At 38.7% G+C, this 22,751-nt stretch overlaps 2 protein-coding genes and 1 non-coding gene across 3 annotated transcripts in view; 2 read left to right on the top strand and 1 right to left on the bottom strand.

Moving 5' to 3' along the window:
- The first annotated feature begins 6,784 nt into the window (after positions 1-6,784).
- On the top strand, positions 6,785-6,856 carry TRNAG-CCC (transfer RNA glycine (anticodon CCC)). The gene has a single exon. It is a non-coding gene; the product is annotated as a tRNA-Gly (tRNA).
- Positions 6,857-12,420: 5,564 nt separating this feature from the next.
- The window catches only part of LOC149070528 (uncharacterized), a 32,800-nt gene continuing 22,469 nt past the window's right edge, over positions 12,421-22,751 (top strand). The window contains exon 1 of the mRNA XM_089249029.1: positions 12,421-12,538. Within this exon, the coding sequence (XP_089105155.1) occupies positions 12,475-12,538 (64 nt within the window). The 5' untranslated portion in view covers positions 12,421-12,474. The remainder of the gene's footprint in view (positions 12,539-22,751) is intronic.
- Positions 15,577-18,446, bottom strand: LOC149070529 (uncharacterized). Its single transcript, XM_089249134.1, has one exon. It carries the CDS (start codon positions 18,215-18,217, stop codon positions 16,181-16,183), a length of 2,037 nt encoding a protein of 678 aa, XP_089105260.1. The 5' UTR covers positions 18,218-18,446; the 3' UTR covers positions 15,577-16,180.

Genomic DNA, 22,751 nt, shown 5'->3' with positions numbered 1-22,751 from the left:
TTGAAAAAAATAAATAAATAAAAAATTAGAAAACCAAAAAAAAAATTTCGAAGTGAATTTTGACCGACTTCCAGAAAAAAATTGGAATCGCAGTTCGAAAATATTCTCAGAAATTGGCACGATTTTCCAGGAAAAAATTGGAATCGTAGTTCGAAAATATTCTCAGAAATTCGCACAATTTTCCAGGAAAAAATTGGAACCGCATGTCGAAAATATTCTCAGAAATTAGCGTAAATTCTTGGAATTTTTTGGAAGTTCAGACCGAGGTTATATAAGGGGGTTGCACAGATTAGTCGCCCTCGGCTCCTCGCTGTTTTTCGCTTATTCGATTTCTCGTCTAACCGATTGCTGCCAGGAGTCGACCCTTTTTTTTCAACATCTTTTGTGATGTCAAGGATGTCTGCGCGCTCTGAAAGGATGCGTCATGCTCTCCGCTCCATCAGAGCTGGACTCCACGTCATCACGAAGCGGAAACAACACCTTCCGTCTTCAGTCGGTCTTCCATCTCCGATTCCAGTAGAGAAAACACTGGCTCTTGCACCAGTAGGCTCAGGAACGGATTGGGTCGTGTGCGAGAGTGGATTACGGCACAGCACACCCATCAAAGACGAACTTTGTTCGTTTATCGGATGGATAGATTCGGAGGTGCCGGAAGTAGAGGTGGTTCCTCGTGTTTGGCGTCCAGTGCCAAAACCTTGGGCGAAACCCTGCTACATGGCAGGTAAGACTGCTGGCGATTGGGTTCCAGCCGGTGTCAAGAGGGTCCTTCACAAAGTCAGAAGACTGACAAGGAAGCCCAAAAGGACCATCAACAAGGCTGGGGGCACCTCGAAGAAACTGGGTGCATCGGATCGAAGCCCTATTCTTGTGGCAACACCGAGTAAACCCAAGGCAGAGAAGAGGAACAGGCGCTTGGTGAGAAAGTGTTTGTTCCCAGATGAGGATGAGATGTTCCTTTCATGTGAGGGAGCATGAAAATTTTGATGTAATGTGAATTTTTGGTTTTTAATAAAGATTTGAAAAAAGAAAAAAATAAATAAAAAATAATAAAAAATAAAAACATAAAAAAAAATTTTAAATATTGAAAAAAATAAAAAAGAAATAAATAAAAAATTAGAAAACCAAAAAAAAAATTTCGAAGTGAATTTTGACCGACTTCCAGAAAAAAATTGGAATCGCAGTTCGAAAATATTCTCAGAAATTGGCACGATTTTCCAGGAAAAAATTGGAATCGTAGTTCGAAAATATTCTCAGAAATTCGCACAATTTTCCAGGAAAAAATTGGAACCGCATGTCGAAAATATTCTCAGAAATTAGCGTAAATTCTTGGAATTTTTTGGAAGTTCAGACCGAGGTTATATAAGGGGGTTGCACAGATTAGTCGCCCTCGGCTCCTCGCTGTTTTTCGCTTATTCGATTTCTCGTCTAACCGATTGCTGCCAGGAGTCGACCCTTTTTTTTCAACATCTTTTGTGATGTCAAGGATGTCTGCGCGCTCTGAAAGGATGCGTCATGCTCTCCGCTCCATCAGAGCTGGACTCCACGTCATCACGAAGCGGAAACAACACCTTCCGTCTTCAGTCGGTCTTCCATCTCCGATTCCAGTAGAGAAAACACTGGCTCTTGCACCAGTAGGCTCAGGAACGGATTGGGTCGTGTGCGAGAGTGGATTACGGCACAGCACACCCATCAAAGACGAACTTTGTTCGTTTATCGGATGGATAGATTCGGAGGTGCCGGAAGTAGAGGTGGTTCCTCGTGTTTGGCGTCCAGTGCCAAAACCTTGGGCGAAACCCTGCTACATGGCAGGTAAGACTGCTGGCGATTGGGTTCCAGCCGGTGTCAAGAGGGTCCTTCACAAAGTCAGAAGACTGACAAGGAAGCCCAAAAGGACCATCAACAAGGCTGGGGGCACCTCGAAGAAACTGGGTGCATCGGATCGAAGCCCTATTCTTGTGGCAACACCGAGTAAACCCAAGGCAGAGAAGAGGAACAGGCGCTTGGTGAGAAAGTGTTTGTTCCCAGATGAGGATGAGATGTTCCTTTCATGTGAGGGAGCATGAAAATTTTGATGTAATGTGAATTTTTGGTTTTTAATAAAGATTTGAAAAAAGAAAAAAATAAATAAAAAATAATAAAAAATAAAAACATAAAAAAAAATTTTAAATATTGAAAAAAATAAAAAAGAAATAAATAAAAAATTAGAAAACCAAAAAAAAAATTTCGAAGTGAATTTTGACCGACTTCCAGAAAAAAATTGGAATCGCAGTTCGAAAATATTCTCAGAAATTGGCACGATTTTCCAGGAAAAAATTGGAATCGTAGTTCGAAAATATTCTCAGAAATTCGCACAATTTTCCAGGAAAAAATTGGAACCGCATGTCGAAAATATTCTCAGAAATTAGCGTAAATTCTTGGAATTTTTTGGAAGTTCAGACCGAGGTTATATAAGGGGGTTGCACAGATTAGTCGCCCTCGGCTCCTCGCTGTTTTTCGCTTATTCGATTTCTCGTCTAACCGATTGCTGCCAGGAGTCGACCCTTTTTTTTCAACATCTTTTGTGATGTCAAGGATGTCTGCGCGCTCTGAAAGGATGCGTCATGCTCTCCGCTCCATCAGAGCTGGACTCCACGTCATCACGAAGCGGAAACAACACCTTCCGTCTTCAGTCGGTCTTCCATCTCCGATTCCAGTAGAGAAAACACTGGCTCTTGCACCAGTAGGCTCAGGAACGGATTGGGTCGTGTGCGAGAGTGGATTACGGCACAGCACACCCATCAAAGACGAACTTTGTTCGTTTATCGGATGGATAGATTCGGAGGTGCCGGAAGTAGAGGTGGTTCCTCGTGTTTGGCGTCCAGTGCCAAAACCTTGGGCGAAACCCTGCTACATGGCAGGTAAGACTGCTGGCGATTGGGTTCCAGCCGGTGTCAAGAGGGTCCTTCACAAAGTCAGAAGACTGACAAGGAAGCCCAAAAGGACCATCAACAAGGCTGGGGGCACCTCGAAGAAACTGGGTGCATCGGATCGAAGCCCTATTCTTGTGGCAACACCGAGTAAACCCAAGGCAGAGAAGAGGAACAGGCGCTTGGTGAGAAAGTGTTTGTTCCCAGATGAGGATGAGATGTTCCTTTCATGTGAGGGAGCATGAAAATTTTGATGTAATGTGAATTTTTGGTTTTTAATAAAGATTTGAAAAAAGAAAAAAATAAATAAAAAATAATAAAAAATAAAAACATAAAAAAAAATTTAAAATATTGAAAAAAATAAATAAATAAAAAATTAGAAAACCAAAAAAAAAATTTCGAAGTGAATTTTGACCGACTTCCAGAAAAAAATTGGAATCGCAGTTCGAAAATATTCTCAGAAATTGGCACGATTTTCCAGGAAAAAATTGGAATCGTAGTTCGAAAATATTCTCAGAAATTCGCACAATTTTCCAGGAAAAAATTGGAACCGCATGTCGAAAATATTCTCAGAAATTAGCGTAAATTCTTGGAATTTTTTGGAAGTTCAGACCGAGGTTATATAAGGGGGTTGCACAGATTAGTCGCCCTCGGCTCCTCGCTGTTTTTCGCTTATTCGATTTCTCGTCTAACCGATTGCTGCCAGGAGTCGACCCTTTTTTTTCAACATCTTTTGTGATGTCAAGGATGTCTGCGCGCTCTGAAAGGATGCGTCATGCTCTCCGCTCCATCAGAGCTGGACTCCACGTCATCACGAAGCGGAAACAACACCTTCCGTCTTCAGTCGGTCTTCCATCTCCGATTCCAGTAGAGAAAACACTGGCTCTTGCACCAGTAGGCTCAGGAACGGATTGGGTCGTGTGCGAGAGTGGATTACGGCACAGCACACCCATCAAAGACGAACTTTGTTCGTTTATCGGATGGATAGATTCGGAGGTGCCGGAAGTAGAGGTGGTTCCTCGTGTTTGGCGTCCAGTGCCAAAACCTTGGGCGAAACCCTGCTACATGGCAGGTAAGACTGCTGGCGATTGGGTTCCAGCCGGTGTCAAGAGGGTCCTTCACAAAGTCAGAAGACTGACAAGGAAGCCCAAAAGGACCATCAACAAGGCTGGGGGCACCTCGAAGAAACTGGGTGCATCGGATCGAAGCCCTATTCTTGTGGCAACACCGAGTAAACCCAAGGCAGAGAAGAGGAACAGGCGCTTGGTGAGAAAGTGTTTGTTCCCAGATGAGGATGAGATGTTCCTTTCATGTGAGGGAGCATGAAAATTTTGATGTAATGTGAATTTTTGGTTTTTAATAAAGATTTGAAAAAAGAAAAAAATAAATAAAAAATAATAAAAAATAAAAACATAAAAAAAAATTTTAAATATTGAAAAAAATAAAAAAGAAATAAATAAAAAATTAGAAAACCAAAAAAAAAATTTCGAAGTGAATTTTGACCGACTTCCAGAAAAAAATTGGAATCGCAGTTCGAAAATATTCTCAGAAATTGGCACGATTTTCCAGGAAAAAATTGGAATCGTAGTTCGAAAATATTCTCAGAAATTCGCACAATTTTCCAGGAAAAAATTGGAACCGCATGTCGAAAATATTCTCAGAAATTAGCGTAAATTCTTGGAATTTTTTGGAAGTTCAGACCGAGGTTATATAAGGGGGTTGCACAGATTAGTCGCCCTCGGCTCCTCGCTGTTTTTCGCTTATTCGATTTCTCGTCTAACCGATTGCTGCCAGGAGTCGACCCTTTTTTTTCAACATCTTTTGTGATGTCAAGGATGTCTGCGCGCTCTGAAAGGATGCGTCATGCTCTCCGCTCCATCAGAGCTGGACTCCACGTCATCACGAAGCGGAAACAACACCTTCCGTCTTCAGTCGGTCTTCCATCTCCGATTCCAGTAGAGAAAACACTGGCTCTTGCACCAGTAGGCTCAGGAACGGATTGGGTCGTGTGCGAGAGTGGATTACGGCACAGCACACCCATCAAAGACGAACTTTGTTCGTTTATCGGATGGATAGATTCGGAGGTGCCGGAAGTAGAGGTGGTTCCTCGTGTTTGGCGTCCAGTGCCAAAACCTTGGGCGAAACCCTGCTACATGGCAGGTAAGACTGCTGGCGATTGGGTTCCAGCCGGTGTCAAGAGGGTCCTTCACAAAGTCAGAAGACTGACAAGGAAGCCCAAAAGGACCATCAACAAGGCTGGGGGCACCTCGAAGAAACTGGGTGCATCGGATCGAAGCCCTATTCTTGTGGCAACACCGAGTAAACCCAAGGCAGAGAAGAGGAACAGGCGCTTGGTGAGAAAGTGTTTGTTCCCAGATGAGGATGAGATGTTCCTTTCATGTGAGGGAGCATGAAAATTTTGAGAATTTTTGCATGAATAAAAGTTTTCATTGTGATACACTTGTTTTTTTGTTTTTTTTTTGTTTACGTTAGAAAATGTTGCTACATGTTATGTTTTTTTGCTTTTTGCAGTGTCGCTGTGTTAAATATCCTCTCGTATGCGTAGTTCACCCTGTCGTACGTAGATGGCGGTTGCTCTAATTTACTCCTAGTTCATGCAACTGCTTTTGATCTTATTCAGTCGATTGTTCTCACTTTCTTTAGATTACCCCAATATATCACCTAAAATAGATACTGATAAAACCGCATGTGAAATTTTTTTCATATTTGTAAAAAATTCTGTTGCATATTTGCATATTTGTGTTTTTAAACCTTAGGTGGCGCTACTGGAATTTTTGTATGTATATATATCCTATGTAACCCTGTTGCGGGGTTTCACTCTCTCGCCCTGTCTTGCTTGTTCCTCAGTATATCTTCCGCGGTGATGCTCATGTGTGTGCGCGTGATTAGTTTCTAATGTATTAATAAGTTCACATTAATGAATTAAACCTTCGATGTGTTTTCTTGCATACACTGTTGTCGAGTGCTCCTTACCACCCGGTCACTACAAATTCAATTTATATAATCCCCTGCGTTTTTCTTTATTTCTTCATTTCCCGTGATTTAAGAATTAGTCTTCAATTATATATACAGTCATAATCCTTTACGTACTTAATTCGCTCCTGACGTCTGACGTATGACACCGTATGACAAATGGATTATTAGGAATGTACGCCGATGATGTCATACTACTTATTTCCAATCAAGATCCTACAATCATTCTTAGGGATATGCAGAATGAAATATACAATATTCAAAATTGGAATATCTTCAATAGAGCAAAGTTAAATCCTGACAAGTGTGAACTTATTTGGCTCACCACAAAGAAAGAACCTATTAATACATCTCTAATGATAATGAACCATAATATCTTACCATCTCGGGAAATAAAATATCTGGGAATAACATTTGACAACAGACTAAATTTCAGAAATCATACAGTGAACAGAATTAAATCTGCAACCATTACATTGAATCAAATCATGAAATTTTTCTATCCGAGATCCAAGCTCAGCTTAAAAAAAAAAAATTTTGATATACACGCAAGCTATTAGACCAGCAATACTCTACGCAGCGCCTGCATGGGCATATGCCTCCAAGGGTAACATGTACCACATACAAATATTTCAGAATAAATGACATGAATGTCGCTCTCCACTTGTTAATACAAGATATACGGAAGACTGGATGTTGTGAAGATATTTATTATTTGAGATGTTAATTTTTTAAGGAAGGAAAAAACTCATCTCTGCCTCTACCGGGAGTCGAACCCGGCCATCTGGTGGCTCGTCGTCCATGAGCTATTAGCTGATCGGTTCACCGTCGATTTCACGGTTCCGTTCGGCACATATACGCTTTAGCGAAGGAAAATCTCTATCTCCTCTGTAGCTTAGTGGTCAGAGCACTCGTCCCCCGATCGAGGGACCCGGGTTCGACTCCCGGTAGAGGCAGAGATGAGTTTTTTTCCTTTCTTAAAAAATTAACATCTCAAATAATAAATATCTTCACAACATCCAGTCTTCCGTATATCTTGTATTAACAAGTGGAGAGTGACATTCATGTCATATATATTGCCATCTGGTGGCTCGTCGTCCATGAGCTATTAGCTGATCGGTCACCGTCCATTGCACGGTTCCGTTCGGCACATATACGCTCTAGCGAAGGAAAATCTCTATTTCCTCTGTAGCTTAGTGGTCAGAGCACTCGTCCGGCAATCGAGGGACCCGGGTTCGACTCGAGGCAGAGATGAGTTTTTTCCTTCCTTAAAAAATTAACATCTCAAATAATAAATATCTTCACAACATCCAGTCTTCCGTATATCTTGTATTTCAGAATAAGATTCTTAGAAAAATCTCTGGTGCCCCAAAATTTTTCAAGTCATCAGATCTACATAAAGAATTGGGTATCGAGTCAGTATTCAAGTTCATCAAGAGGACTTCGAGAAATTTTTACGAGAAACTTGAAAACTCAAATTTGCATCATCTCAGCGAAATAGCAAGATACAATGAATATGAGAGACTGACTCATCTCAGATCAAAGAATATATTGTTGAATCAATATAGAAAACAGTTCTGAAATCCACTTAAATAGGGAAGTAAGTATTTCAGAATATTTCTTGTATATATTATAACTAGTACTTAAAACATTAGCCACCTTATAATTGGCCAGTAGAATTTCTTATTTGATATAAAATTTGCATTTTGTTAGAAGTTTTTTAATTAAAATTGAATTATTGCAATTGATGAAGATTGATTTTAGGTAGTACAAGAAATGTGCATATTACTGGTGTATAATATTTTTAGTTAATAGAATGAGATTAATTACTATGGAATGTTGTGTCTTTTATTTTTCATACATAGAGAACATATATTCTTTTCTTTAGTGGTAAAAAAGTTAATTACTATATTATCTAAGTTTATTTTATTTTTCACATATAGAAAACATATATATTTTTTGATTTGATAATTTATCATAGATTTTGATAATAAGAAAATAAGGACAGATTTTGATTGGAAACGTATTGTCTAGAGAAGAAAGGGAGGGAAGAAGAAAAAAAAACAACCATGATTGTTTAGGAATGATGCTACAATAATGATTGACCGATCCTGCGTAATGGCTGAAGGGCTCGCTGGAAGGAGATTTTGAAAATCTGAGGGCTGCAATTATCTGGGAAAAAAAAAGGAAGGGGGGGGGGGTGGATGGGTAAAATTAAATAAGAATATAACATAAGGTCTAATTAAAATTTTTCACGTTAGTAGTGAAAACCCATTATGAAGGAGATGTAGATCTAAAATTTAAATATTATTTGATCTGGTGCTCTGTATCACTTGTTCACGGTCACGGTCGTACACCACATTGTTACAAACCGAAATAATTTCATATAAGAATCAATGTGAAATTTATTTATCTGTTTCTGGGGCTCCGAAGATTTTCAGGGCGATCTTTTACAACAGCTTTTGTGTATAACCAATGGTAATCATCAATCATACCAGCTCTCAAAAATTATCATTATTCGTAAGAGATGAAATGCAAACGGATTGATAACGATGACGAACGATGAATGAAAACAAACGGCAAAGTATGATTTTGTAAATACTGTGTACCCACCCATTCCTTATATATTCGCTCATAGCCTCTTCAAACCTAAAGCTTCAAAAACAGCTAAAAAAAATATTTGTCGATTTTACATATTTCTCTAGTAGAAAAGAAAAATTTTCTGTAAGTGTTCAGGCGCCTATAAATTTTAAGTACACATATGCGTACCTCAGGATAAAAATTAGTAGAAATACCTAATATTTTTAACCACAGTGGAATGTATAGTTATTATTGTGTACTTATTATTTACAAATTTAAAACACATTATGTGACGAATCACAACAGGCATCAGGAATTGACATGTGTTAGTTTTATTACTCAGTGTTTATTATCAAATGGAGCAATATACAGGGTCTTTATGATTAAAATTTCACTCTGAAATGACCATAAAAGAAAAACTACTGGAAAAAATGTTATAAAACTTGGTTATAGTTTACAGGAGGTCATGGGATTCAATTTTCTGCAAAAAAGTTCAAAAGCTCACCACCAGCGGAGAATGGCGCTGTATGCAATATTGTTGAACGAAATAACACAATGCACCGACTTGTCCTAAACATTCCTCCTGATATGCTAAGAGCTACTGTTGAGAACGCAGTAATGTGATTTAACTTGCTTTCAGAAAATAGTGGAAGCCACATTGAACATGCTTTGTAACACGTTTTAGAAACGATTAAAAACATTTTAAACCGATGTTTTCATATCTTATTTCGTTTAACAATATAGCATACAGCACCATTCTCCTCTGGTGGTGAGTTTTTGAACTTTTTTTGCAGAAAATTGAAGCCCATGACTTCCTGTAAGCTATTACTAAGTTTGATAACATTTTGCCCAGTAGTTTTCCTTTTATGGCCATTTCAAAGTGGAACTTTAATTATAAAGACCCTTATATATACTATATATTACATATTAAATGACACTTCTCGAAACAATTGTTTTTCAAACCACACAAACACATTTGCCATTTTGTACCGATCATCTGGTTCTTGATTTTCATCCTGGTAATCTGCATTTCGATGCATTTTCTTCGTTCACGTATCGGAGAAAGTGATCCATTCCATCTAGATGAACATCTTGCACTGGTTGGGGAACAACTTTTCGCTGCTTTCACTTAGGTTCTTCCTCATCTTCAGAACTATCCAAAAAAGTGGAGGCCTCTTTCTCTACGTGGGATTATATTTTCTTCACACTTGCAAAGTGCTGATGTAACAACCATTCTGTATTCAATTATAGTCTTTTTTTGAGATACCCAACGCGCACATTACCCAACAATTCGAAATAACAAGATCGACAAAGTGAGTGAAAACTCTAATCGGCCATTTGTTTGTTCTTATCACACACCGGTAATATGCCAAGTATCTATCCCACAGGTCTATTTCTCCCCATGGAGGAAAGCATACAAGGAGGTGACATCAGGCACAAAAATTGAAGCCGTTGTGGCAACCCTATGGGCTGACAAGTTAGCCCAAACAAACCGCTCTTTTCCCTATACTTAACATATGTTTTGCCGGATCGAATTCTTTTAAATTTTAATAACTAAATAAATTTAAGCACCATGTCTGTTTAATGCGTCTTCAGGTAATCTACACGATCCAATAAAGGGGAAAGATAAAATCTTATCCTTGTATAAGGGGTTTTATATTTTGAATTTCTTTTTGAAAGGGGAAGAGATCATTTTTCACTCTCAACTTGTCTTTTAGTTCAGTGCCTTCAATTTATTTTGAAAATTCGATGTATCACATTAATGTCTATGGAAATATGATTAATTAAAATAATATGAAGCTCCAATAAAATGCAATTTTCATAATTTTTTCTTTCAACTGTTTATTTTGCCTTTTTGTTTCGTTCGTCATTATGATAGATCCGAGACATTTCGAAAGTGTTTCATGCCCGTGGGCGCTCGTCTTAAGCTTTACATGAGGAATTTCGATTTCTGAATGAATTCTGAGGTGCTCGAGTACCCTCTGACAGGCCAGGGAGATACGGGGTGGGCGGGGGGGGGGGCATTGCCCTCCCAGCGTCAAAAGTGAAGTTGACTGATCTAATGTATATATGCATATATGAATTGGCATCATCCTCATCGTGCCCCCCCCCCCAGACTTCCGAGTCTATCTCCGCCTATGGCTGTAGCTAGGATTTTTGCCACCCGGGGCAAACATGATTCAGCCGCCCGGGGCAAACAGCATTTTGCCGCCCCCGTGCCCCAAAGTACTGGAAGTGCTCGAGCGTCCTCCGTCACTGTGTATTTATGGTTTTGTTGCCTGTAGGCTGTAAAAATTTCGCCACCCTTCTTACGTTCCACTCTCATATTCTTGAATACGTATTACTGAAATATATGCCGCCCATCCGAACCTTCCGCTATGTAGGTGTAATATTAAGAAAAAAAATATCAAAAATTTAAAACTTTTTTTACGAGCCGCGATGTCATCTCTCTGGCCTATAGTATTTAGGAAAATTTGGGCTGTTTTTTTCCTCTTCATTTTGTACCTATCACTTTGCTTTTAAAGTGGTATGTGTACGAAAATTTGACAAAAAACACAGTTTCGAATTGAATTTGAAATCTAAAATATTGTCTGTCTTCGAGTTTTTGTTCAACGGACTGGAAATATTTCTAAAATATTTAAATATAAACAGCTGAAAGGCATTATATACGCTAATGTTTTGCATATATAATGTTTTTCGCAAAAAAAAAAAGAGGTCAGATTTTTTAAAACACCGCTTGTTCAAGTGTCTTCAAACATTGTCTCTCTCTCAGCACTGTGGTATTACATGCTTCGGCATAATTTTTTAAAAATTAAAATGCCGAGAAGAAATTTTGTGACACAAGATTTGTGGCAACAATTTTGGTTATTTTTGCAAAAGGTTCCATGTTTTTGAAGTTAATATTCGAAAACAAATAGCTACTAAAATTGTAAAAGCTCCCGTTCAATTGTATAAATGTATCCCCAAAATTTGAGAAAAAAAAATTGAGTTCCTGAAGTGAAAAGAAAATTTTTAAATGTTTTTAAAAACGGGAATGTGTTTCTCATAGGAAAGCATGGGAAGCCACAGAAAGTGTTTTGGCTCAGAGTCCCCCGGATTCGTTAAGACGGCTCTTTCAATGTGCCAAATGCACAGCATTACTATTAAATCTGGAAAGTATCTCAATTTCTAAATACAGCTGTACAGATTTTCAGTGGTTTTTTAATGATTAATATATATTTTTTGGAATTTATCCGCTTCTATGTAGCTGTTTTCTAAAAATGGTCTTCGGGCCGCAGAGAAAAGCTTAGAGGGTCACACCTGGCCAGCGGGCCACGGATTGAAGACCCCTGTTGTATACGATAATTCGTTATGGCTGACCAGCTGATATCCTTACAGACTCTTCAATGGCATTAGCTACATGTTCTCCGAATTTCGAGACGGAACTCAAAGAAGATGCGTGCATTGAAGCCTGTGTCTCCATCCACACATGGTCAAACAGAGATCCATATCCATCCATCTACTAAAGATTGCACATACGTATCGTTGAGAGTAAATTCTGAGAGTCCACCGCTGTTGCAGCCTAACACGGGACCACACAAGGTAATAATCACTAGAGATGACAATCCAGTGACTGTCGAACTTCCGAATTGAACAGTTGAGGTCTCAATTGATCGAGTAAAACCGGATGAAGTGCAAATAAAGGTTACAATAAAACTTTGGAGGAAATATATAGAGCGCAGATTATTACTATTGTGTATTTACTGAGTGATTTGTAGTAATTTCTTTATTGATATTTATCTGATAGATATAGGCAAGGTCGTTTCCCGAAATGAGAGTTATTTATCTACAAATACATAAAAACGTTTCACTTTTTTCCTCTCGAGGCAGATAATGTTACTTTAAGATAATAAAGTAACAGAAGGGCTTAAAGTTCATTTTCTTACGTAACATTGTATTAATCGTTTTATTCCGTATTTCAATAGGCATTCGATCGTCCTCCATTTCTTTTACCATGGGCAGCTTACTGGCCATTCCGGCGGTCATCGCAGCTGCTATTACCACCTTGTCTAATGAAGGTAAGATTTGTATCCGTTGAAGTTTATGGTTGTTGCGTTATTCAGTTGGAGATGTATCAAACGGAATCACATTAACGCTTGGATTCGATAATGTAGTAAAATTTAATTTCCGAGGGCTTCCAGTAGTATAGGGTTCCTTGGTAATACTAATATCTTCTGAATAATTTAAATTTAGGGTTTCAATCGGCGATACGTGTGAAAATTGAGCTGCCTTTTTTTTTCAACGGTTTTAAAAATCGTTGTGTATCATAATTTGTTGAAGTTTTCGGCTGAGTTGCGGTGCAACATGCTTGACCACTTAATGAGCGATTCATTATAAATTCATTGATTTGATCTAAAATAACGTTTTTGAAGCTTTTTACACCTGTGAAAATAGTTACGGACCCGCGAAAATGAGATAAGTAATTCGCGAACCAAAATAATAATAATTAGAATAATAGTTCGTGAACTGACCTGATAAAAAATAAATTCATTGAAGGAATAATTTATGTGCCGACCAAAATAAATAAATAGGAAGAACATTTTGCAGATCGGCTGATCGCAAAAACAGAAACAATAACAAATTTAGAGACAGAGTACAGTACTTTATTTTTAAATCTGGCGTTATGAAGTGGCTACATAGACTGAGCGAATTTGTTTGCGTATGCCCGTCCGTAAACGATTTCGCTCCTGTCCGCGAGTCATTGGTTGATGAATACTGGATCAATTATTCTTTCCATTCACTGATCTAAAAACTTTATAAGGGAGATTTGTAAACTTTGTAAAAGAGTTAATATACTTTCCGTCATATGAAAGTTCACCATGATTCTATGATCAACGGTTCGCCAGTAATTTACTATGCATGTTGTTTGGCCCTTTTACCCTGTATACTTAAAAGAATCGAAAAAAAATTCAGGGAAAAGTTGAATTCAAAAAATGAAAAAAGTTGGGGGAAGGGGAAGAAAACAGCGTATTCAAATACAAATGCAAATACAACGCCACAACAGGCAAAATGCCCAACGAGGTGGCTGATAAAAAGATGCCCTTGAAAATATGGATGTCATATATTTAAAAAAGACAGCAACCCAATTAAAAATGCAATTAACACAAATTATAAACAATATATACACATCTCAGTGAATATTGTATTTAGAAATGTGGATTTGTTTTGTTCGTCTCAGGATAGACAGGGCAACAAATTTTTAATTGGGTTTTTTAGCAAAGGGTGTCCGTATAATAAGTTATTTTTTTTATTTTAATAACTATACATCCCCTCGCAATATGATCCAAATAACGTGTCGACTCTGAGGTCCACACTTTATTTGGATACTTTTATTAGTTGGCAATATGCCTCTAGAATCAACGGTTCACCAGTGATGCTGTGCGTATTGTTAGCTATGCACCCTAGTAGGGGCAAAAAGGGGCTTCTGCCTCACCGCAGCCGCCGCAGCCGCAGCCATTCCCCATTCCGCAGCCACCGCATCCTTCTAGTCCGCAGCCATCCCCCACTTTTCCGCAGCCAGCACCTGAGTCATTTTCTTCTGTGATAAGAGATCTTTCTTAAATAAAACTTTAGTGTCTGACATCAAGTCAACGCAGCTGTAATGACGTCAAAGATTTTTCAACGCTGTCCCCATTCCGCAGCCACCGCAACCTTCCATTCCGCAGCCATCACCCACTTTTCCGCAGCCAGCACCTGAGTCATTTTCTTCTGTGATCTTGAGGGGTCTTTCTTAAATCAAACTTTAGTGTCTGATCACTCCCATGACGTCAAAGATTTTTCAACGCTGCCCCCATTCCGCAGCCACCGCAACCTTCTATTCCGCAGCCATACCCCACTTTTCCGCAGCCAGCACCTGAGTCATTTTGTTTAGTGTGATAAGAGAATCACTTCTTTCTTGATTCAGAGGGATCTTTCCTAAATTAAACTTTAGTGTCTGATGTCAGGGGTTGCGTTAGCAAGCTAGATATTTAAATTTCTACCAGGGATCTTTCTCAAATTATCGTTTTTTAACTTAATTTTTTTCTGTCGTTATTCTAAGAGGGCTCAATTATTTTGAAATAAAAATCTCCCAAAATTATCGTTTTTATTTTTAGCCACTGCAAGTCGTGTGGGGTCGTTCTTGAATTAAACTTTTTCATATCATCCTAAAAAGTTTTCCCCAAGTCTCAACGATGATGTCACAACACTCCGTGATAGGATTTAGAAGGATCTTTCTTAAATTAACGTTTTTTAACTAACTTTTTTTCAAAGAGGTTTGATGAGGGCTTAAATTATTTTAAAATAAAAAATTATCGGGTTTTTTTTAGCCACTACGATGCAAGTCGTTCCTAAATTAAATTTTTTATGTCACATTTTCTAAGGTTCCAAGTTGTTATTCTTGTTCCAAGTTGTTACCAAGTTGGTATTTGTATTTGTATTTGTATTTGTAAAAGGGCTCGTCATATATTAAATTATCTTTTGGAATTTCTTATTTCTATCTCAAGTGATGAGATTTTTTTTTTTTTTCAAAGAGGGTGCAATTCCTAAATTATCGTTTGAAATTTTTTTTTTATCCCCATGTTCAAATCTGACTTTCAACCAAATAATGCGATTTTTCACAAGAGGGGACTTGTTCATAAATCAGCTAGTAAAAATGCATGTAAAAAGACTTTAAATCTTACGCAACAAAATATTTGAATAGTAATATATATATATATAATCACCACTTTATATTTTTGTATACGTCCTTCCAAATTAACGTTTTCACTAATACCATGATGTCACAACACTCCGTGATGGGGTATTTTTCAAAGAGGGGTTGTATCGTTTGGAAATTTTTTTTTTTTTTGTGAAATTCGTCACAACTCTGACCTCACATCCGTCCCTAATGTTCTATACCTTTTTTCTTTTTTTTTTAAATTTCATGCAGTAACGATCCTCCCTCTTCGTGGTCGAGTAACTGAACACGTACTCATTGATGAGTCGTCTTTCAAAACAATAATCATATTTATTTTGATTAAGGAGGATAGAGAAAAGTGCTACACAACGAGCACATCACACCTTACCACACCACACCAATCATAATAATATAATAATAATAAGGAAAAAAAAAGAGACCCCAGGGGGGAGCGTTTCTCTTTTCTTCTCTCTGTGGCTCCCGCGCTATCTTTTTCAGGGTAGTTTTTCCCTCTTTTGCTTCTTCGTTTAGCAGCTTCCCTGACGATTCGTCCCGGAACCTTACTCGTCCCCCCTTGGGAGCTCATTGTCTATTTTTTTTCCAAGACAACTGAGCTTACCACATTTAAGAAAAGAAATGAACAAAGAAAAACATGTTCAAGCACACATACAAAAAAAAATCACAAAATCAACAATTACCATCGTGGGATCAATGAAAATACCATACTGAGTACACATTAGTAATACATATGCACTGAAATGCATTCACATTTACAAACATTTTCCGTGTACTTTCCTAATATATACATTTCCCGACTTTTGCTTGTCCTGACGTGCTGCTGAACACGTCTGAAAATTCTTTCGGTTTCGAATAATTGCCGTTGCTGTGAACTCCCAGCTTATTAGATAACCCCATTACGTGGTTCTGAATGTCCTGTACTAATTTCATTTTATGTGAACAGGAGCGTAGTTTACATCTCCAAATTCTACATCCTGATCAAATATCAGTCCCACGTGTTGTACTCTGGCAATGTATGGCCTCTGCTTGACTTGGGTTCTAAGAGTCCAATATAGTCAACGCTCCAGACCTCGAATGGGTTTTCGGGTCTCACGATTGGTTGGATGGGTAGGCGATCTCTATACGTGACGGTGCGTCTGACTTGGCATTCTCGACGACTCCTACGCAACTTCTGAACATCCTTTTTGATGGTGGGCCAGTAGGACGAATACTTCATGCGTTGTTTCGTTTTGCGCTCCCCTAGATGTCCTGCCAAAGGTATTTCATGGGCTGTCCGAAGCATTTCCATTCGTTTGCAGGTGGGAACGACAACCTGTACGATATTTTCGCCGTTTACGTTCTCGGAGTGAGTGAGAACACCATTCCTTACGCCATAAGATCTTTGCCCCAGACGTACTAAATCCCAGCCCTCCTTGAGATCGCCGTCTCCAATTTGCAAACCGATAAAGCCTTTGTCTCTTTTATCGGGGACTTGTGATGCATCAGGGATGCAGTTCCCTCCTTCCACGTTTGAATCCAGGAGTTGTACGACCGACATCGTTGAGTCTCCGGTATGCCGAATGGACCCAGTGAGCTGCACACTTTCCGACAGCGCCTCGTACGCAGTTGAGCATATTAACATGTCGTTAACAAGTTTCTTCGACACGGCACAAGTTACAGGAATGTCGCTGTGCATACCATCATCGATTCTCATCGGGATAACTTTCAGTGCCGCTTCCTCAGTTTCCCCGAACGCAGATATTATTCGTATAGTACCTTCTCCGTCGCAGTTCAAAGGCACCAAATCCTCTCTCAGAACTGATATCTGAGCTCCATTATCAATAATCGCTTTAAATTTTTTCGTTCCGCATTTGATGGGTGCAATTTTAAGTTCATCGATTTTCCCCGTGACCTTCGCAGAAGACACAGGAACCGAAACCTTCACCGTCAAAATATTCGAGGCTTCACTTGGTTCCACCGTCGTTAATTGACTCTGTGCATTCACAACGGCATGCCCTTTCGCGTTATTGTTGCAAGCCCTCGATATGTGCCCAACCGAGCCACAAGAATAGCAAGTTGGCTTCACAAAGGTTCTACGTGTTCCGGTTTTGAGTCCTGGCCTGGAATTCGGTGCTTTAGGAGGAAAACTTCTACTGTTACCATATTTGCCTGCTTCATCTTTCACGTTATCATTGCCCGAGCCCACCTTCTTGAAGTTTGACCGCACACTTTCGTATTCATCTAGCTTGTCAGCTAGGATTGACGGAGATATGAAAGAGGCCCATTCGTCCACGAAATGGTCACGTATATCGCCGGGAACTCGTCGTTTTAGTTGGTCAGTAATGGCAAGGCTCTTCAGTTTCTCGAAGTCACCAACGTCCAGACCCCGGATCCACTCTTCGAAGAAATTCGATATTTCGAAGACAAATTCTCGCCATGATTTCGCCGGGTTGCGTTGATGTTTGGTGAATTTTTGCCGGAAATGTTCTGGACTTAATTTGAATTTCCTAAGGAGGATCTCCTTAATGTACTCATAATCATCAAACTTCTCTTCCGATTCTCGGGCGATTAATTGGGTTATGTCTGACGGCAATAAGGTCAGCAAAGCCGACACCCAGTTTCTTTTGTCCACCCCGATCCTATTCGCCTGGCGTTCAAATATTATGAGAAATAAGGCGATGTCATCCTCCTTGGCGTCAAATTTTGGAACAAGCCTCGTCAGTTCCGTACTGAATGAGGTTAAATTCTGTCGTCCATTTGTGGACGCGTTCGTCCTTTCCATCTCCAGGCGGAGTTTTTCCATTCGAAAGAGGTGTTCTCGTTCTTCACGCATCCTCCCTTCAGCTAGGTCACGCTCTTCTCGTGCTTCCCTGTCTCCCTTGATGACAGCTAACTGCTCTCGGACGAACTCCTCGTCATAGCCGTCACATTTGAGGATGCTATTCCTCAAGTCCAATATGTTCGATCCGTCCTTGACCACCAGACCCAACTCCTCTGCCAAAACCACCAAATCACCCCTCCTTGCACGCCCGAGATATGCCATGTTGCTTGGTATATCGTTTTTTGGTGTTTTTTTTTCGCTTATAAATGTTCACACTTAGTCTACGTGTATACGTCCACCGTCATATGTTAATGACTAATCATTCGTAAAAAAAAAATATATACATATATAGATAGATATATGCTCAATAATACTGACGTATTTCAAACAAACCCAAAAAAAAAAAAAAATAATAAAATCGTACATTCAAAGATAATTGTAAAAAAAAAATTAGTATGTGCGATAATACTGCTGTTCAAAAAAAAAAAAATCACATTCTCAATAATAAACTGACGTTTCAAAAAAAAGATATAATTTTCTGAGCGAATAATACTGACGGATCTTTCCAAAAAAAAAAAAATCAGTACTCGCGTAATTACCGCCGTTTCAACACACAACAGAGCAATGATGCTCTCACTTGATAAACAACAGAGCAATGATGCTCTCACTTGATAAACAACAGAGCAATGATGCTCTCACTTGATAAACAACAGAGCAATGATGCTCTCACTTGATAAACAATAGAGCAATGATGCTCTCACTTGATAAACAACAGAGCAATGATGCTCTCACTTGATAAACAACAGAGCAATGATGCTCTCACTTGATAAACAACAGAGCAATGATGCTCTCACTTGATAAACAACAGAGCAATGATGCTCTCACTTGATAAACAACAGAGCAATGATGCTCTCAGTTGATAAACAACAGAGCAATGATGCTCTCACTTGATAAACAACAGAGCAATGATGCTCTCACTTGATAAACAACAGAGCAATGATGCTCTCACTTGATAAACAACAGAGCAATGATGCTCTCACTTGATAAACAACAGAGCAATGATGCTCTCACTTATATCACTAGAGCTGATGCTCTCACTTGATAAACAACAGAGCAATGATGCTCTCACTTATATCACTAGAGCTGATGCTCGCCACACGAACCGCCGGAGCAATGATGCTCGTCAACTATGCCGCTGGAGCTGATGCTCACTGAATACGCCACTGGAGCTGATGCTCGCTCAATGCGCCACTGGAGCTGATGCTCGCCACCTATGCCACTGGAGCTGATGCTCGCCACCTATGCCACTGGAGCTGATGCTCGCCACCTATGCCACTGGAGCTGATGCTCGCCACGTACGCTGCTGGAGCTGATGCTCGCTGAATACGCCACTGGAGCTGATGCTCGCCACCTACGTCTCTGGAGCAATAATGCTCGTCAACTATGCCACTGGAGCTGATGCTCACTGAATATGCCACTGGAGCTGATGCTCGCTGAATACGTCGCTGGAGCTGATGCTCGCCACCTACGCCTCTGGAGCAATGATGCTCGTCAACTATGCCGCTGGAGCTGATGCTCGCCACCTACGCTGCTGGAGCTGATGCTCACTGAATACGCCACTGGAGCTGATGCTCACTGAATACGCCACTGGAGCTGATGCTCGCTGAATACGTCGCTGGAGCTGATGCTCGCCACCTACGCCTCTGGAGCAATGATGCTCGTCAACTATGCCGCTGGAGCAATGATGCTCGCCACCTACGCCTCTGGAGCAATGATGCTCTTCACCTTTCAACTGCAGAGCAATGGTGCTCTCAGGAACCACCCGTCATCAGCAGTCCATGCTTTCTCTTTCTCATAGCTTGACAATGGAGGAACGCTGTGGCCATTTTGCCCTTCTTCATAAGTGTTATTCTTCAAAATGTTCCCCCGATTTTTTTTTCAGTTCTAAATCCTACCGACTGCGCCAGTAACGATCCTCCCTCTTCGTGGTCGAGTAACTGAACACGTACTCATTGATGAGTCGTCTTTCAAAACAATAATCATATTTATTTTGATTAAGGAGGATAGAGAAAAGTGCTACACAACGAGCACATCACACCTTACCACACCACACCAATCATAATAATATAATAATAATAAGGAAAAAAAAAGAGACCCCAGGGGGGAGCGTTTCTCTTTTCTTCTCTCTGTGGCTCCCGCGCTATCTTTTTCAGGGTAGTTTTTCCCTCTTTTGCTTCTTCGTTTAGCAGCTTCCCTGACGATTCGTCCCGGAACCTTACTCATGCCCATGACGTCGTCAGGTCATTATTCTGAAATATTTTTTTTTCACAGGGGTCGTTCTTGAATTATCGTTTACGCGTCGTTAAATTATCGTTTGGAAAACTTTTCATTCTGACATGTTTTTTACCATCGTGTAACTTCTCTTGAAATACGAGTTCGTTTACTTATCTGAGAAAATTTTCCGAGCTGTAAAATAAAAGAGTTACTACAAATGAATTGCAAAGTCTTTTTTACAAATCAAGTTTTCAATTATTCAATATTTTAAATAATTTTCTTCAATCATACATTTCAAATTTTCATAATTAATCAAATAATTCTCCGTGGCGTTATGATTTTCCACTAGAATTTCAGCGATGTCATGAAAGTCAAGGCATGATCGTAATATTTGTAATAATGTTAAGTTATCAAGCAACTGCGTGCCCAGCTGATAGCCCATGGCGCATCCACGACAACTAGATATTTTTTCCCCTACGAAATCATAACTTCTTTTAAACTTCCGACTATAGCAACGGTAATGTAGAACTTGTGTTCATCACTTTAGCTTGATTTTTTCTTTTACGCTAACTCTTCTACTATTTTTTCCAATGACATCCTCTCTAATGTTCTGGGTACAGTAACATAAAGTTAATTTTTGTTGGAAAAACTATAAATTGCGAAAGAAGGAGGGAAAGCTCCAATACAATTCTTCCATCTACCGAGATATCACACTTAGTACGAGAAGAGGTCAAAGAGAAATCGAACTAGCGCAAAAACACTCTTGATCGCTATAGTTCATTCTTTCTTAACAGTCAACCAACAGGTAGACACTTTTTGCTTTCATAAAAAATAATATATATTTTTCACATGCATTTGTTAATCTTGAAGAAACCCCCGCGTCGTTTTAGTGATCTCACAGTCAAATAGTGTGATAAGACAAAATATTTTATCCGAATGTATATGATTTCCTGAAGTAACAAAAAAAATTAAAGGTCATCTTTCAACGAAGAGTCAAGAATCACTTACCATGGTGGATACTCATTCATCGTTTATTGAGAGCATGCAAAAGAGTTAGCTTACAGTGTTTAGTACTAGCTTCAATCTTTTACCTGCAAACTTACGCATTTGTCAACATCGGGAAAAAATAACAGCGATGAAGAAGATGCTATAGAAACAATAAAATCAAAAATATAGTAATACCAAGAGGCTTTGAAATACTTTTAACATATATTTATTTTTATTGATTATTCTAGATAATTTCTTTGAATCGTATCATCTCCCACCCAACTCAGCATTATCATCACCGCGATTCATTACTGGATCTCCATTTGGATTTACCCACATGTTTCCTCATTCGTAAAACGTTCTGGGTGCAGCTGTGAATCTGATAATATCGGGGTGGTCGCCTTTGATGGCGAACTTGAGATGTCGATTAAAAGAAAGTCATTGGCTGATTCACGATTATTCGCCCAATCTCGAACCCGTTGTTGAGTCTAAAAATGAAACATTTGGGGGAAAAAAAAACCTTTTATTTTAAAAATAGATAAATTTAAAGAATAATTTTGCTATTTTTTGAGTTTTCCTACAAAAAAAAATTTCAATTTTAGTGATGAGGATTATATAGACAACCGAAGAAAAAACTTTTATTTTGTTTTATTTTTTTATGTCCTCCTAGTATCACAAAACAGTTTGTGAAACTATGACGTTGAAATTGGATAAATCGTGTCGATCAAAAGACGTCTCGCACTTCGATAGTATGTTTAAAATGTTGATACTAATAGGAAAGCAATATTTTGTAGCATCGATTTTATTTTTCTATTGAGCATAAAAAATAGTTTAAACAAAATAATTGAAGAATTGTGTCAGGAATATTATGTTTATTACAACTGACTACATTCGAGACACTTTTAAAAATAGAGCAGTCTATACAAAACGTATGTTTTTAACTATAATTCAGAGATATTTTTTAGCTGTTACACATTATTTCATCGAAATTAGCTTATTTTTATACTTACGCTGAACATTTTACACTGAAAAACTAATGTATATAGTCATTTTTATACACTACGGGGCTATAGCAGTTGTCAATTCAATGAATTAGAAGTTCTAAGATATGCTAAATATTTTCGGAAATATGTTAATTTTTATGAAACAATACATGAAGTTTGAAAGAAAAGAAATTCAATATTTTATATTTAAACACTTGTAAAATACAACTGAGTATATAGCCAGTTCATTGCAGTTAGTATCACCTGAAAACCACGACTAAAAAATTTCATTAAAATATCGAACATACTTTTGAGAAGATGAGTTTTGCACGCAGTGAAGTAACGAAAAACACGAATCTTCATGAACACGTTTAAAAATTAATTGAGACCTATACTCTGGTTGAATTGACTCAGCTAGAATTTTTTTCATCACTTCATATGTATAAGAATAAAATAGTTGTGTATTTCTATGAAAAAAAAAGAATCGCTAATTTCCATGATTTTCGTCATTT

The sequence above is a fragment of the Pholcus phalangioides genome, unplaced genomic scaffold, assembly GCF_987345545.1.
Source record: "Pholcus phalangioides strain wild (caught in Gottingen) unplaced genomic scaffold, Ppha-v1.0 ptg000021l_1, whole genome shotgun sequence".
NCBI classification, from domain to species: Eukaryota; Metazoa; Arthropoda; class Arachnida; order Araneae; family Pholcidae; genus Pholcus; species Pholcus phalangioides.
Note: the sequence above shows the minus strand (reverse complement) of the source record. Positions and strands in the feature narration are given on the sequence as shown.